Source organism: Ciona robusta, chromosome 13 (genome assembly GCF_009617815.1).
Source record: "Ciona robusta chromosome 13, ASM961781v2".
NCBI classification, from domain to species: domain Eukaryota; kingdom Metazoa; phylum Chordata; class Ascidiacea; order Phlebobranchia; family Cionidae; genus Ciona; species Ciona robusta.
The window spans coordinates 626090-644446 of record NC_143247.1 but is presented as its reverse complement, the minus strand read 5'-3'; the positions used below and the strand labels follow the sequence as shown (position 1 = coordinate 644446).

At 36.9% G+C, this 18357-nt stretch overlaps 1 protein-coding gene and 1 non-coding gene across 3 annotated transcripts; one reads left to right on the top strand and one right to left on the bottom strand.

Moving 5' to 3' along the window:
• Window positions 1–149: 149 nt before the first annotated feature.
• Window positions 150–18254, bottom strand: LOC149725588 (phosphoinositide 3-kinase adapter protein 1-like). Of its 2 annotated transcripts, XM_089891282.1 has the most exons (23): window positions 18117–18254; window positions 16959–17032; window positions 14953–15052; window positions 14283–14415; window positions 13223–13337; window positions 12401–12525; window positions 11809–11959; window positions 10904–10974; window positions 10186–10334; window positions 8556–8641; window positions 7807–8003; window positions 5926–6044; window positions 5312–5472; window positions 4986–5036; window positions 4544–4603; window positions 4412–4495; window positions 3791–3888; window positions 3087–3216; window positions 2616–2734; window positions 1519–1549; window positions 1258–1328; window positions 912–991; window positions 150–731 (listed from the first exon to the last, which is right to left on the bottom strand). In XM_089891282.1, exons 2-23 carry the CDS (start codon window positions 16978–16980, stop codon window positions 620–622), a joined length of 2265 nt encoding a protein of 754 aa, XP_089747408.1. In that variant the 5' UTR covers window positions 16981–17032; window positions 18117–18254; the 3' UTR covers window positions 150–619. The 2 variants fall into 2 exon arrangements, with proteins under 2 accessions (XP_089747408.1, XP_089747407.1); XM_089891281.1 differs by having other exon boundaries at window positions 4412–4603.
• On the top strand, window positions 16743–16814 carry Trnap-ugg (transfer RNA proline (anticodon UGG)). The gene has a single exon. It is a non-coding gene; the product is annotated as a tRNA-Pro (tRNA).
• Window positions 18255–18357: the final 103 nt, after the last annotated feature.

The window sequence follows — 18357 nt, the reverse complement described above, 5'->3', positions numbered from 1 at the left end:
GGATGTTTGTTTAATACGACACTGGGTGTCCCTACTGTGTTTGGAATATACTGTGGAATATTAAATGACGAAACGTTTACGCTGAACAACGCTGGGTGTAGATATTTCTTTGTTTGTTCTTTTTACACCGAGGCAAAAAAGACACCAAATAGAATCGTGGAACATTTATTTTCTACAGACTGACTACAGTGTTCCCATTTACAAAAAGTGCAGCGGCGGAAAAATAATGGGCACGAAGTTCAGATTTATAATCTTCACTTTCAACCATAGTTAGTTTGAAGGCACAGTTAGAGAAAACATCCAAAGTTGTATAAAAGCACAGTAGGTCTGGTTAGTATGGGTTGCGTGGTAGTATGTTACACGTGACGTAACCATTACGTCATTGTGATGACAACATGACGTAATGGCTTGGGTAAATACAGAGCAAATAGGAAGCATGGGTGGCTGACGTCACGAAAGAATGACATCACGAAATATTGACGTCATAAAAGGATGACGTTAGTAATACAGAAACGTGACACAAATCGATTATGACATCACACTTATTGCACAAAATTATAGGTTACGTAACAAACGAATAGTTGCGCCATTGTGACGTCTCGTGGCTCTTGGGCGCCGTCTAGCGGAGACGTGGCGGCACCGAAGGAGCGTCTCCATCAACCATGAGGTGGGACACGGCAGTAGCGATGTCACGTGGGGGGATGGGTGGGGGACGGGCAGCTGATGATGATCTATAGAAATAATATATTGTTGATGTAAACGGGGAGTAATAAATGGAGATGATGGTAAACATTAATGGAAACAGAACATCCGTGTTATAACGACTGTCGTTGCCCCGACATGCGAGGATAAATAAGTAATCAATTCCAAATATACTTGTTCATACAACATACGTATTAACGTTCACTAACCTTTGCGCACTGTACGTTGGGTCACGTGAGTAGATGTGATGGTTCGATGATTTCTCAGAGTTTTGCTGGAAGCCATTTGCCTGTGATGTCATAACAAAACCATGTTACAACTCAACAGTGAGCATGAGGTGTATAAATACACCATGTGTGTCTGGTGTATAAGAATACACCCATGTTATAACCCGACAGTGAGCATGAGGTGTATGAATACACCATGTGTGTCTGGTGTATAAGAAGACACCCATGTTATAACTTGACAGTGAGCATAAGGTGTATGAATACGCCATGTGTGTCTGGTGTATAAGAAGACACCCATGTTATAACTTGACAGTGAGCATGCACTCACCATTGAGTTGAAACTTTCAATATGGGAGGAACCAAAGTTGGTTGTCGGTCGAATGACACGAGGTGCAGGTTCTGTGTTTGAACATTAAGTTAACTTAACGCTATACACTGCAGCATACAGATTTACTTCATAATATTAAACACAAATAGAAATTGAAGCAGCCAGAAAAAATGCGTCTCAAACAGCTAGTAACTTTAATAAAAAAAGAAATAAAAATTTAATATCTGGCAACACTATAAATAATTGACTGGCAACACTGACCTGGAGGTTTTTCCTTGGTTTCTTTCTTTACCTAAAAACAGTGTTGCACAATTAAAATATGCAGTGTTGCACAATTAAAATATTCAGTGTTGCACAATTCAAATATGCAGTGTTGCACAATTAAAATATGCAGTGTTGCACAATTAAAATATGCAGTGTTGCACAATTAAAATATTCAGTGTTGCACAATTCAAATATGCAGTGTTGCACAATTAAAATATGCAGTGTTGCACAATTAAAATATGCAGTGTTGCACAATTAAAATATTCAGTGTTGCACAATTCAAATATGCAGTGTTGCACAATTAAAATATGCAGTGTTGCACAATTAAAATATTCAGTGTTGCACAATTCAAATATGCAGTGTTGCACAATTAAAATATGCAGTGTTGCACAATTAAAATATGCAGTGTTGCACAATTAAAATATGCAGTGTTGCACAATTAAAATATGCAGTGTTGCACAATTAAAATATGCAGTGTTGCACAATTAAAATATTCAGTGTTGCACAATTCAAATATGCAGTGTTGCACAATTAAAATATGCAGTGTTGCACAATTAAAATATGCAGTGTTGCACAATTAAAATATTCAGTGTTGCACAATTCAAATATGCAGTGTTGCACAATTAAAATATGCAGTGTTGCACAATTAAAATATGCAGTGTTGCACAATTAAAATATTCAGTGTTGCACAATTCAAATATGCAGTGTTGCACAATTAAAATATGCAGTGTTGCACAATTAAAATATTCAGTGTTGCACAATTAAAATATGCAGTGTTGCACAATTAAAATATGCAGTGTTGCACAATTAAAATATGCAGTGTTGCACAATTAAAATATTCAGTGTTGCACAATTAAAATATGCAGTGTTGCACAATTAAAATATGCAGTGTTGCACAATTAAAATATGCAGTGTTGCACAATTAAAATATTCAGTGTTGCACAATTCAAATATGCAGTGTTGCACAATTAAAATATGCAGTGTTGCACAATTAAAATATGCAGTGTTGCACAATTAAAATATTCAGTGTTGCACAATTCAAATATGCAGTGTTGCACAATTAAAATATGCAGTGTTGCACAATTAAAACCCACCGTAGTACTCCCATAGATAACTTCACTTGGATCTCCATCGTTAGTTTTCCGCAACACAAGATCATAAGTTGACGACCCGGCCACTATGGGACCCGATATTTCAACAACATCGCTTACACCTGTGGTTAGAATGTATGTAACTTGTTTATCCTCGTATGGCGGGGCAACGACAGTCGTTATAACACGGGTGTTCTGTTTCATACACCTCGTGCCCGCTTACGGGTTACCACATATGTAAATTTGTGGGTGATGGTTTTTTAAATATGGCTGACAATTTGAACAATCTGTTAGTACCACTGAGTTGGAGCAATTGCAGAAAAGTGTCTTTCTCAAAAACACTAATTTTGGATTAAGAAACAATTTTTCGTTTAATTTAAAAAAAAAAAACACAAAACAAAAAAGATGGTTAAACATTCAAAGACAAAACAGTTATTAAATATCAAACTCAACAGCGAGCACGAGGTCACTCACCTTTGCTTCGTTTCTCTTCCCTACTTTTAATCAAACTTAATCGAACGCGTTGTAAACATTCTTGTTGAAACTGGAACGATGCGGCTTGTTCCTTGTGTTTGCGTTCCCACTCCTTAAACCTCAATACCGCCTGGATGGATATCGTTGTTGTCGCTACTTTTGTTGTTGTTGTACAGTAAATATAGCATTATTATTGTTGTGGTTTATATATGTTTGAAAAGAGATCCATTTACAATTGTTCACTTTTCGACAAACATTTTTTCACCAAACTGTTAAAATATGCCATGTCTTTTAACTGCAGGTTAAGCACCTTGTTTTAAAACACATATGGGTGTATTGTATCACTGGTGTGAAAGAAATCTTGTGGTAATTTATGTTCGTAATGTTAGAGGACTGACGTTTTCACATTTTAACTGTTTAGTTTTCGTGTAGTGATTCTTTTAGTTGTAACTCCTTTTATAACAGAGTGGGGAATATGGGACACCTTTCACTCTATTTTCTTGTTCCATTTGGCAGTAAACAAAGAACATTTAATGAATTATAAAACCGTACCCTCATGACTCCCGTATATCCCGTTGTTAATTGTTTAAAACACGATCAGGATATTTGGATATTATGTGCTAAAGGTGTCCCATCTTCCCCACCCTACTATACACAAAACTGTTGAAACATGCCATGCTTTATCCACAACCGGCATTACATACTTGGTTCGTTGTAAGTTCATTATTTTTCACTTTTTGTTGAAGTTGGATAAGTTCTTGTTGTGCCGGGCTTAATAATGAATGAATTTTCGGAATCGACACTGTTTTCATAGAAACAAAATATATAATAAGTGCGAAAAAGTTTTAGCAATTGTTTGTTCTGTAATCTTAAATGCAGGCGAATGTGTTCTTGTTCTTGGGCAAGACACGTAACGGCAAACCGTGATGATGTCTCTCTGTTTGGGATTATTATAAATGTGAAAGAAATCCTCTGACAATTGTTAGTGTGTGATCTTAAAGAACCGACGTTTCATCCGCCATACAATGAGATATCATCAGGGTTTGCCATTTAGTGTCTTGTTCAACGACACATATGCCCACATTGGTAGCAGCCCCGAGCCTTGAACCGGTATCCTCTATGCCACAGACAGGCACGTTAACCACTGTGTCTAACATATGATCAGCATATAATATTATAATACACCTATCAGCACAGTTAAGGAGATATTAAGTTAAATCTATTAAAGTGCAAAAGTATATGAAGTCACCCTTGTTTAAAAGTTAGGGTGACATGTCAGCCAACATAATGCCAAAGCAAATATAATTGATATAAATTCAACTTACAAGTCCCGTATGTAACTCTTTCTGCTCCTCCTGCTCCTGCTCCCACTCCTCCTACTAATGCTCCCGCTCCTCCTGCTCCCACTCCTCCTGCTCCTCCTCCTACTAATGCTCCCGCTCCTCCTGCTCCCACTCTCTCCTCCTCTTCCATAGACCTCCTCGTATCTCGAGGAGGAACAATGGGAGCTTCTGACACTATGACAACAATAATCAGCATTATGACATCATAATATATGATGAAACAATGGGTAAAACACAATGCAAATTAATTGTTAAACGACATAATACAAACTTTCTATGTTTGTTTTAATTTCCCGCTGTGTTATAAACATGCAGTGAAAACAACAATGGACAATAAAAAAAGGAAAAAAAACAAACACACAAACGGAAAGAACACGACAAGAACAAACAAATAAAACAGTAAACATACAAGAAGAAAAACACAAAATAAAATAAAAAAATACAAAAAAATAAGAAAAAAACAATATAGAATACAAACATACAAAAGTAAAATCAAACAAACAAAAACAACAAAAAGGCGTGCACACAATAACAGAAACAAACAGTTATAACTTACAAGGCGGTTGCGTCATTATAGACATGTAAATATCCTCCTCGCATTCGTGCGCTGGGAATAAAAAAAGAATTACGAGGATAAGGATAAATAATGAGTAAATATACTTTTAAAAAATAAAAGAAAACCAAATCTAGTGGAATCCTATTAAACTGTATCCAATTACAACTAAAATGTGGGAAATACAATGGTTGTTTTTGGGGATTATTTATATTTTTTGGAGGTTATTTAGGTTATTACTACAAATTAAATTAAAGCCTTTTTTTCACAAGTGCTTTTTTTACAAATTATCAAAAATAAATCCACACAAAACCAGGGCGGCAACTCACATTCGAGCATTTGTTTGAGCATTGAGTCGTAAGTTGGAGAATCTTCAATAATCGGTATCGGGATTATGAACGGTTGGTCGTAGTCTACTGGTTCCGTGGGTTGGAATAATGACTTCATCGGTACATACCCTGGGGGAGGGTTTAAAGTGCGCTCGTACGGGCTGGAGAGGGGGGGGTTTAAGTTTAGTTGTTGAAGAAAATAAAATAAAGTGGTAACTGAGAGATACCAGGTTCAAGGCTCGGTACTGATAAAATTTATTTTTGGGCAAGACACTTGTCGACATTACAGTTTGGAGGGTTAGTTTGGTTGGTGTAAAATAATGAGTAAGTAAGGGTCTAATGGATGCTGAGTTCAAAGCTCGATGCTGCCACCAATATGAGCGTATGTGTCGTTGGACAAGACACTTAACAGACATTGCTCCAACCCAGTGGTAATTAATGAATTGTAGCACCCTGGGTGTTGGGTTATTGAGCCAACTTTGGCTTAAATCCCAGGTCTCATGGCGCGCTTCATTGGAGGACCTCACCCATATAGAATAGAATGTGCATATACAATGTTGGGGTAATGGGTTAACCCCCACTTCAACCCACCCATACATAAACCCCTAACTTACGATTCCTCTTTGGTTTCCACCCTCGGTAACGATAGATATTGCCCGGTAACCATCTGTGACATCATCTCCGAGGTTCTTCCCCGATCCCCCATCTCATAATCCACCATAGCTGATACTTCCTGAGGATTAGTTGGTATGTAACTTATAGAGCTGAATAAATGAATTTAACTTACTTTATCCTCGCGTGACAGGGCAATGATAGTCATTATAATGGATGTTCTGTTCACACCTCGCGCCCGCTTACCAGTTACCACGTATGTAACTTATTTATCCTCGCATAGCGGGGCAACCACAGTCATTATAACACGGGTGTTCTGTTTCATGCACCTTGTGCCCGCTTACGAGTTACCACATATGTAACTTATTTATCCTCGCATGGCGGGGCAACGCCAGTTGTTATAACACGGGTGTTCTGTTTCATACACCTCGTGCCCGCTTACGAGTTACCACATATGTAACTTATTTATCTCCGCATGACGGGACAACGACAGTCGTTATAACATGGGTGTTCTGTTTCATACACCTCATGCCAGCCTACAAGTTACCACGGATGAAACTTATATATACTCACAAGTCACCAACTATACAGTTGTTAAATAAAGTTGAAACTACCAACCCAGTGTATCGTACTATCATGTGCCATGCCCATATAAGGGGTGGCATGGCGCGTGATGGTACTCACACAAGGTGGTCGTAAATATGGTTGTGTACCTCATGCTCACTGTCGAGTTATACACCTCATGCTCACTGTCGAGTCATACACCTCATGCTCATTGTCGAGTTGTACACCTCATGCTCACTGTTAAGTGGTATATTTACCTCATATTCTTAAGGTGGCTGTACACAGTATCCGGCGTGCGAAACCCGGACAAAACAGACAAAATGGACGAATTTCCGGATACTGTGTACAGCCACCTTTACTGTTGAGTGGTTATAGCACTACACTGAACATTGTAATGCACATACAACACACATATTTAGTATGGCATTAAGTTGTGTAGGTGGTTATGAAGCTTTGGCAAAGCTACATGTTATGCTTTGCACTGGAGAGACTCACAGAATCAACCATTGTAGTAGGCAACTAAACTAAACCAAATGTTAACCGAGTGGTTGAGAAGCTTAATCCAAACGTACAAAACCCTAACCAGGAGTAGAAAAGCACAAAATATTAAACTTAATAATACATAAACATCAAAGCATCTCCGCAAGACAAAACTGCCTATGTCTGTTACCATAATGTTAATACATTACAAACACTAAACCAGCCATTGTATGTTGATATTGATAAACATAGTTTGCACCATCGCACACCTGGTACATACACGAGTACCACGGAGTGTAATAGTACTCGCTGTATTTATCATTCTAATACATAACTAAACCACCTTTTAGAAGGTTGTCGGATATTAGTATAGTGTTGTGGGTTAAGATGAGGCCTTTAGCACATAATATCTAAATATCCTGATCGTGTTTGAAACAATTAACAACGGTCTATTGTGAGGATACGGTTTAATCATTTTTGAATTTTCTTCTGTTTACTACATGGGACAAGAAACAGAATGCAAAGGTGTACCATCTTCCCCAACCCTACTATATATTTAGAAATAACTAAACTCCCCTAAAACAAATATCTAGATGTTACAACTACGTTTTTGACTCAACAAACTTTTTATTTTACAAACAAATTCTCTTCCTTCCAAAATGTTTGTTTTTTATAATTATTTATAAATTAATCTTCCCCGCCATGCGAGGATAAATAAATTACATACGTAGTAACTTGTAAGCGGGCATGAGGTGTATGAAACAGAACACTTGTGTTACAATGACTACGTTGCCCCGCCATGTGAGAATAAACAAGAGCCAAACAAACAAACCACCCACCATATAAGATATCATGTAATCCTTCAAGTCCCAGTAACCTGCCTTCTCCGCTAAGTTGGTTGGGTAGTCACCATCGCAGTTACACGTGCCGAACGCTTGAACGGATCCCGGACAACGCAGTAGAAGGGCGGTGAGGCCATGTAGCCCGTATGCTGATGCAAAGTGGAGCAGCGTGGGATATTGTTCACGACGGTTGCCTGGTGAAGTGTATGGTATTGTTAGGATAATGTTATGGTTATGGTAGAAGCATTAAGCTTATCTTAGAGGTGCTGTGTGAGGATATTGTGCTACCATATCTTTAGTTTGAGGTTATGGGGTTCAAAGCTTGATACTGCTACTATTTTGTTATGTTGTTTTACTGGTTAGTTGCCTCTAGCCCAGTGGTTACGGGTTCAAAGCTTAATGCTGCTACCATTGTGGGCATAGTCCAGGACAGAGACACTCCTTTTCTTTGAAAAGCTTAAATAAGCACTCTGGGTGTTGGGGTAACTGGCCAAATCACAGGTCCTGGACAAGTACCTTAGCTGGCTAGCGGTAAAACTGGGGTGCTAGAACAAATGATTTCACTTCTGTTTTAAAAAGTGAAGTAACATATCACCCTGAACTTAAGTCTATGCTACTAACATTTCCAAGCCCACACTGCTAAAATTATCACAATTATTTCATTAATTGTCCACAAAGAGAGTTCAGAAAAAGGTTAAAAGAGAGAGTTAATAAGAAGAAGGCAATGCATGCATGATTGAACATACCTTCATGGTTGACCGGTTGATCGTTTCCAAAAACTTGGGAAAGTTTCGATACAGGAATATTTTTACGAAACGATTCAGTTAGAACTCTGTGCAATATTAACATCGTTAATATGAGGTATATGCTTTATAATGTATTAGAACTTGGTGGATAGTAACCTCTTTTACACTGATGGTGGACCAAGTTACTGTCTGGATACTAAACTCATGATCAGCAGATGTTTCGGACAGTAACTCGGTCCATCATCAGTGTAAAAGAGGTTACTATCCACCAAGTTACTGTCCGAAACATCTGCTGATCATGAGTTTAGTATCCAGACAGTAACTTGGTCCATCATCAGTGTAAAAGAGGTTACTATCCACCAAGTTACTGTCCGAAACATCTGCTGATCATGAGTTTAGTATCCAGACAGTAACTGACTGTAACTTGGTGGATAGTAACCTCTTTCACACTGATAATAGACAAAATTAAACATCTAAAACCGTCTAAAACTTATAGAAACTGCTAGAAACAGAAATAACTGCATTTATGAAGCTTATCACACCACTAAACCAGCATAAACATACATGCATATCATAGAATGATAAATAAAGAACCAGGAAGTAGATGCTGGTTATATAGGCATAGGTAGCGTGGGGGTTTCCTTTTGTCTTCCTCATACCCAGCTAAACTATTGTTAGCGTGTTGAATAGAAAAAGGAAGGAACACCCACACTGCTATTAATCAACACACAGTGTTGCCAGGTGTGGGTTGCATAGGATACCAATGCATATGGAAGTTTTAAACTGGCATCACTGGAGAGTTGGTTATTGTTATAGCCTACACAGAAGTTAGTTTCTGTTTGGAAGCCTGAGGTATTTATGGAATATGTACAGTGTTGCCAGATGCAAAATCAATTTATCACTTCCTATTTAAAATAAGGGGAATTTTTATTAAAATATTTATATTTTTAATTGACACTAAGTTTTTTTTGGTAACACTGAGATTTTATATTTTTGAAAACATAGGTTTTGATCTGGAAACACTGCTAGTTATTATGACAAATTAATTAATGAAAAAAAAGCTGAAGCATGGTTCGTTGTAAAGTCCAACATTACTGTGTTTTATATAACTTTGGAAATATTGTTTTGACAACTGTGTATTGAAATAACTTTGATTTAATTTGAGGTTATTGTTTTGTTAACACTTTATTTCATTATCACGTTTTTTCATTATCATGTTTTAAACAATTAACAATGCCATTTTAAAGTCTGAGGATACGGTTTTATAATTATGTAAACATTCTTTGTTTTACCGAATGGGACGATAAAATAGAATGAAAACAAAAACCACAGCCTACTACAATATTAACAGAATGTAAAGTACTATATAGTGCCATCTTACCCCACCTTACTATATATATACCTGTCCCAAATTACCCTAATATATGTGTGGCACATGTCCCATCCCCGATTACCCCAACATACAATTATACATACACACATATACATAAATCGTTTTATTCCACCCTACTATTTATATACACGTCCCATTTTACCGCAATCAAGTCCCATTTTCCCCCACCCTACTATACAACACAAACTACACATACACATGTATATACATGTATATATATATACACCACCAACTTACTTATCAACAGCATCTGAAGCCTCCTTATTGTTGTTAACATTAATATTCAAGGCTTGGCAAAGGAAAGCAAACGGGTTGGAATTTCTCTCCAAAGCTGAATGGATTTTATCCAAGTCTGACTGGAACCAGACATTCATGTTCTCTCCTATCTGTAAAAAAGGAGAAAGGTAAAAAAAGTGAGGAAAAAAAGACAACAAAAATTAAACCTAAGAAAAAATATTTGGGTGAATGTTATGGTACACTTAACAAATATGGAGTAAAATTTTATTTGTTTTGCCGTGACGTAGTGGTTAGCATGTCTGCCTGTAGAGGTAATGGGTTCAAGGCTCAATGCTGCTACCATTGTGGGCATATGGGCAAGACACTTAACAGCAGTTGTTTGGCAGGTATATTATAAGCGCGTAAAAGATCTTCTTACAATTGTCGTTGTTTGTAATCTTAAATGTGGGCATGTGTGTCCTTGGGTATGACACTTAACAGCAAACCCTGATAATGTCTCGCTGTATGACACTAAAACATTGGTCGTTTAAGATAACCAACAAAAAAATGCCAGAAGACTCTTCTACATTTATAATACACTAAACAACCATACATCATCACGATTTGCCGTTAAGTGTCTTATACAAGGACACATACACCCACTTTTAAGAAAACAAAACAAACAATTGGAGGAAATTAAAGTTATTTAATCAGTTACTTTCAAACAATATGAGGATACCTTGGTCTTTGTTGTGTCATTATCGTTGTCCACGGTGTATAATGTGACGTCCATCATTCCGGGGATGCAACCTGGATGTTATAATGTGGTAAACTCTTGTATGCAACTCTTAGAGTGTTAACATGAAGTATTATAAATAGTGTTGGAGTTTTAAGTTAAAGTCATGTCTGCTTATCCACACACTATAATAGCTTCAGCAACTCGACTGTGGGCATGGGAGTGGCAACCATGTATAAGTCACCCAAGTTCCCACCCACGAGAATATAAATGACCAAACCAACCAAAAGTCATGTCTGCTTATCCACACACTGCAATAGCTTCAGCAACTCGACTGTGGGCATGGGAGTGGCAACCATGGATAAGTCACTCAAGTTCCCACCCATTAGGATATAAATGACCAAACCAACCAAAAGTCATGTCTGCTTATCCACACACTGCAATAGCTTCAGCAACTCGACTGTGGGCATGGGAGTGGCAACCATGGATAAGTCACTCAAATTCTCACCCACGAGGATATAAATGACCAAACCAACCAAAAGTCATGTCTGCTTATCCACACACTGAAACAGCAGCCAAACTGTGGGTAAGGGTTTATACCAACTCATAAACTAATCTATGAATCCAAAGGCGCCAAACGTGGGGTGGCAGGGTAGGCAGGCCAACCCTAGAATTTTCTACACTGCATTAACCAGTAAACATTACAATCAATAAGTCTAACTATCCCTGCCTTCCCTGTGTTTATATAACTTTTAAACTAAACCACATGGAGTGAGTAACTTCAATGGGTTTTGAACACCATTTCAGTTGCAAAGCTCCGCTAATCAAAATAAAACAGAACACGCTTTGCGGCTCTGCACATCCCTTGTGAGTAACTTCAGTGAGATTTGAACCCCGGATCCCTTTACCTGGGTTCTTGAGCAGCAGGGTGCACGGGTTGAACAACGATGCCTGGTGTTCCTCAACATTGTTCCCAGCTTTAAACTCAACCATAAACTTTATGTTGGTTGACGAGGGGTAAGGTTTGTTTGCTATGAGGGTGATGTGTTGGTCCAGGTCCTGTGGGTGGGTGGAACTTGTTTATATTTGTGGAAAGGGGAAACAACAGCCGGCACTTATTTATCCTCGCATGGCGGGCAACGACAGATAACACAGGCGTTCTGTTTCATACACCTCATGCCCGCTTACGAGTTACCGCGCATGTAACTTATTTATCCTCACATGGCCTGAAAAAGACAGTCGTTATAACATGGGTGTTCTGTTTTATACACCTCGTGCCCGCTTACAAGTTACCATGTATGTAACTTATTTATCCTCACATGGCGGGGAAATGACAGTCGTTATAACACGGGTGTTCTGTTTTATAGACCTCGTTTTTATGTATGGCTGACAATTTGGACAACACATTTGTAGCAATTGTCGTTAAGTGTCTTGCCCAATAGCACACATTTAGTTGTTGTGAATATGTGGCTTTATAAGTTGAGACACAAGCCATCTTACCTCGCATGAAAGTATATTAGGATGAAACACGACACATATCGGCGAAACAACCTCCATAATATCTGTGAATATTTTCCCGGGGTTTGTGGCGCGTACAAGGTGGAACAATGTGAATTCAGGGTATACTGTGATGTCATAATGGTTATGTGATGTCATAATGGTTAGGTGATGTCATAATCAAATGGTCGGATGATGTCATAATGGTTATAAAATATATACTATTGCCACCAGGCTTATTACATCAACCCACTTATTAAACAACTCTTATATAAGTTATATTATTAAGTTTCAAACCCCGGATAAAGACAACCTGTACAAAACGTTGAAAGGTTTTTTACAAAATATTTTTACTGTTTTACAAAACAAGTATGGATATTAAGGTGTTTTGTTCATGCACCTCATGCTCACTGCCGATAAAACATGTTTAGAATTAATTGGAAGAAATAAGCGTGGTTGCTATGTCTAATTATAGATAAAGCAGTACCAGATCACAACCTATGCCACTTGTTCATAGATAAATAACTTTGAAAAATGTGACCCATAAGTTTCTAAATGTGATTCAAAAAAATACGAATCACAAGTTTTTAAAATTTAAGCCCATAGACATTCAAGTTGCTTTAGTTGTCACATTATTAATTTTTGATGGGAAATAGACTAATGATTGCACTATCACTACTGTATATTGTTTATTTTAAGACATGTTTGTGAGGAAATAAAGGATTTATGCGTTTTAACATTTCCACTCATGGGTACTGTGATTGCACACCCATGTTAAACCCCTATGTACTTGTGCTACAACTGGGTTCCACAAAGAAAACTCACTGCATAATGATCGCTTCACTTCTCCCACAAACTCGAGATCGTTTTCATCTCCTAGTATTAAAATGATGTTCCGGTCTGATCTTGTATTGAGGAGGTTGCTCTGTGATAACCTCGACTGTGATAGAAGATATTGTTAAACCTCATGCTCATGGTCGACCTGTCATCTTCATATAACTTGACATATGCAAGGGAAGCCCATGCTCTTAAATAGGGAGATTTCTATATGGGTGAGGTCCACAGAAATAAAAAAGAGTAGAACGCGCAACTTTCCTAAACCGTGATATATTCTTTTTTCTATTCACGTGACCGCCAACTCCGTCCCCATTTTGCTCGGTCTCCATTGTAAAAGATAGGCGCATAGTATTTTTGGAAGGTTTTACCTGTTTATTTTAAAAACTATACCAACTATTCAAGTTTATTAGACCAGTTTAGTTATTTGGTAGGTTAACGCTTACAGTTTACCACTTTTTAGGAAATTTAATTATTTAATAATTTTAATTAAAAACCTTTAAACAAACGGTTTGTTGGAAATATTTGTATATTAGAAAATAGTTGTTTTACAGAATAACTTTAAATCAAGTGAAAAAAATGAAGAAAAACTACATAAAACGTCATCGACTCCATTGACTACAATAGTAAACGGGAACGACCCGCGAAAGAGAGAGAGTGTATCAGCTCTCTCCTTTGCCGACGTTGGAGATGCGCGTTCTATTCTTTTAATTTCTGTGGTGAGGTTTTACAGCGGGACATGCTATGGGAACTGGGAAGACCGATATGGCTCATTACCCCAGCATTTAGGGATTAGATTTCCCCCTTTTGTTATGTCTATAAAACTGGGTGTTAAAACATATGATTTCTTTTCTGTCTTCCTAGGAACTCGTTAATACATAAACAGCTAAATTTGAATGGTTTGTTCAGGATTGCCACACCATTTTGGTATCGAGAATATTCTCGTTAAAATTACCCCTAAAGTTTTTAAACAAGCAATTTGGAAAACATTAAAATTGACATTCAGTTCTTTTTATGACTTGTAATAAAATTTATTGAAACATGTTTGTACCTCATTATCAGCAAGACACTTCATCATATCATATGAGAATAAGAACAACTTCCACGCGCAACAATCAATGTTGGAAATATCATCATCATCCAAACTATCGGCGCTCACTGTTATAATGTCCAATCCAAGGTCTCTGTGGTTGTATGGGTAATGTTAGAGGTACCTGCTTGTTTGTATAGACAACTAACAGCAGGGTAAAATCTGATATATTTTCATAACTGTTAACAGTAAAATGCTGCATATTTGCCTTTATTCTAATTCAACTGTAGACTCTAAGATAAACCTCCCCACACCAATCTACTCTACTGCCTATAACTTATTCACCCTTATAGACCCCACATATTGAATGTATGTAACTTATTTATCCTTGCATGGCGGGGCAACGACAGTCGTTATAACACGCTGTTCTGTTTCATGCACCTCGTGCCTGCTAACAAGTTAACACGTATGTAACTTCAGGGGTGATTGTTTTTTGTCTGTCCGACAATTTGGACAACCCATTAGTGACCACTGGGTTGGAGCAATTGCTGTTAAGTGTCTTGCTCAAGAACATATACGCCCACAATGGTAGCAGCTACAAGCCTTGAACCTGGTATCCTCTGGGCTATAAGCAGACGCGCTAACCAACCATGCCACAGCGCCGGACATTGAAGTCAAACCCCCCAATCACCTGCATTGTTCAGGCAGATCCACTGTGAACATTTCTTCCATGAAATTCTTCCATTGACAACCAACGCCTCCATTCTCGTAAATAATCGCTATTGTGATGTCTGTGATAAAACAATATGTTTATTACTTCATAATGGGGTTTGTTGCTTAATAATGGGGTTTGTTGCTTAATAATTAAAGCATAGGCGCAATGTTCTGGGTACCTGGGGCTACATGTCCCCCTAAGTTTTAAAACAAAACTTTTTACGTTTAGTAAATATGTTAAAACAATAATAAAAACAAACAATCCTGATTTTAGTTTCCGGATATATATTACATATATGATGATGCCGAATAAATGAAAACCAACAATAGATAAAACACTGTATGACTCAGAACTTTTATTTGAAGGACAACCATCAAATAAAAAGCGATCTTTACTACTGTAGTTGTAGCATATTTAAACGTATAAATAAAATTCATAATAAAATTCATAATAAAATTTGTAATATATTACTTTTAAAAATGAACAACGATTATTATCTTCAAGGAAACAAAGTTACTCTGTAGAAATTTAGTTGTATTTTGACACCTTTGTAACTTAGATTTAAAGTTTTTGCAATTTGTGTTTTATTTAATTTTATTTAACATAAATAAACATATACTCAGATGTTAAACTGTAAATCATTCAGTTTCCTTATACAAGGATGTATGGTAACCATTGTTATGTAACATGAGTCATTATGACAACATAAACCATCATGACATCATAATGCAACAGTTAGAAGTTGGAAGTCGGTACACTGTTTGTTATTTATCCGGTACACTGTTTGGTATTTATCTGGTACACTGTTTGTTATTTATCTGGTACACTGTTTGTTATTTATCTGGTAACAAATTAATTAAAATGATTATAAACATTATAACGACAGCTGTTATGGGATATTGGTACCTAATGTTTATTATTCATAACTAATATTGTATCAGTTATTATGAACGTATTATAACAACAAAGATATAATGTCATGCAGTTTATATAAATATAAAGTTAAGTTTAAACCGCTGTAACAATAAATTTCATCGCATGGCTGACGAAATGTTGGTATTTCTAAAATCTATGTTAACCAAGCAACTTAACTGTTTTCATCTTGTCATGAAACAACCCCAAATATAATGGACCAGAATATGTAAAGATGCCGTTTAATAGGTTTTTATTGCAGCGTTTCTTAAACTAGGGTAAATTTACCACTGGGGGTAAACTCCTCGTTTTTAGAGGTTAAACGAGCTACTAATTGTAATTAATATTCCACATCGGTAGAAAAGTTTTGTAAAAATTGTAAGACTTTACCAGACATTGAACAACTCGTTTCTATAAAAACTAGCGCATTTATCGCATTAAATATAACTGATGTAATTAAACCAAAAGTTATATTTTTCCACTATGTACAAATGCTAAGAATATTTAATATATATATATATATTTATTTATATATTTATTAATTGAATATAATTTGAAATATTGGAAAACAAAACAATACTGAGTTTTATTATGTAATCAATTACTGTTTCTACATTACAAGTACAACACAATGTGAATGATATTGACTACATAGGCACCAAACCTGGGGTGGCAGGTCAACCATGAAATATGTGCAATGCATTAATCGGTAAACATTACAACCAATAAGTTAAAATGTGTTTCATAATATTGTGGGTCTAACTTTTACTGCCTCCCCTGTGTTTATATGTTTGGTGCCCATGTCTGTACATGTGTAAATACTTGAGATAACTTTCACTTCAAATTTAACAAGTGGCTCGTTGGTCTAGGGGTATGATTCTCGCTTTGGGTGCGAGAGGTCCCGGGTTCAAATCCCGGACGAGCCCTTACTTTTATAAATGTTAAACAGGCATTTTGGTGTCTTTTATTATTTAGAAATATTTATCCTATTAAAGACCACTGGTTTGTAAAACCTAATAGTGATCCAAATTTTAAAACGTCACCAAACATATTAAACACTTTTTTCTTACCGTTTTTAATATAACGAGACATCTCACTTGTTGATTCAAATCATTGGAATATCCTCGGTGGTTTTTGATTATTCCTGAAGTAAAATAAGGATTAAGTACAGCCTATATCACAGTAAATACATCCTGGTTCTAACCTATTCCAAGAGATCTTACAGAAGGCTATGGAACCTGGGATTTAGACCAGAGTTGGCCTATTACCCCAACATTGTATATGCACATTCTATTCTATATGGGTGAGGTCCTACAGTGAGGTATGCCATGGGACCTGGGATTTAGGCCAGAGTTGGCCCATTACCCCAACATTGTATATGCACATTCTATTCTATATGGGTAAGGTCCTACAGTGAGGCATGCCATGGGGCCTGGGATTTAGACCAGAGTTGGCCCATTACCCAACATTGTATATGCACATTATATTCTATATGGGTGAGGTCCTACAGTGAGGCATGCCATGGGACCTGGGATTTAGACCAGAGTTGGCCCATTACCCAACATTGTATATGCACATTCTATTCTATATGGGTGAGGTCCTACAGTGAGGCATGCCATGGGACCTGGGATTTAGACCAGAGTTGGCCCATTACCCCAACATTGTATATGCACATTCTATTCTATATGGGTGAGGTCCTACAGTGAGGCACGCCATGGGACCCGGTATTTAGACCAGAGTTGGCCCATTACCCCAACATTGTATATGCACATTCTATTCTATATGGGTGAGGTCCTACAGTGAGGCATGCCATGGGACCTGGGATTTAGACCAGAGTTGGCCCATTACCCCAACATTGTATATGCACATTCTATTCTATATGGGTGAGGTCTTACAGTGAGGCATGTCATGGGACCTGGGATTTAGGCCAGAGTTGGCCCATTACCCCAACATTGTATATGCACATTCTATTCTATATGAGGACATGGTTCAAGAAACAAAATATAAAATCATTTATTCAATTAACCAAACATTGTGACATCACAGAAGCCATCAAAACAAACGATTACAATCACAGCATTTGGTTGAATAAATATATTTGTCCAAGATAAACAAATTTGTTACTGTTTGCTGTGCTGACAGCGAGCATGAGGTGTATGAATACACCATGTGTGTCTGGTGTATAAGAAGACACCCATGTTATAACTCGACAGCGAGGATAAGGTTACCTGTTTATTGTTTTCTTTCATCTAGACAATTGAGTTTCAGTTTTTCAGATTTTTTCGTATTCCTCATAACACACACATTAAAGGAAATAAAAAAACACAAAATTAGCTAATTAGTAAATATTTAAATGACTTATTTTTATAAATCCAAATACGTTCTATTAAAATTTGACAAAAGTTGTTGATTTTTGGTGAATTCAAGAAAAAATTAAATTTTCTAAAAAAAATAAAATTTTTATGAAAA

Excerpts from the sequence above, each read along its gene's own strand:
- LOC149725588 (XM_089891281.1), bottom strand. The coding sequence starts at position 16,980 with ATGTCTCGTTATATTAAAAACG. Across the intron at positions 10,335-10,903 it reads ATGACACAACAAAGACCAAG|ATAGGAGAGAACATGAATGT; the intron begins GTATCCTCATAT and ends CCTTTTTTACAG. Across the intron at positions 5,037-5,311 it reads GCTCAAACAAATGCTCGAAT|CGCACGAATGCGAGGAGGAT; the intron begins GTGAGTTGCCGC and ends TTTTATTCCCAG.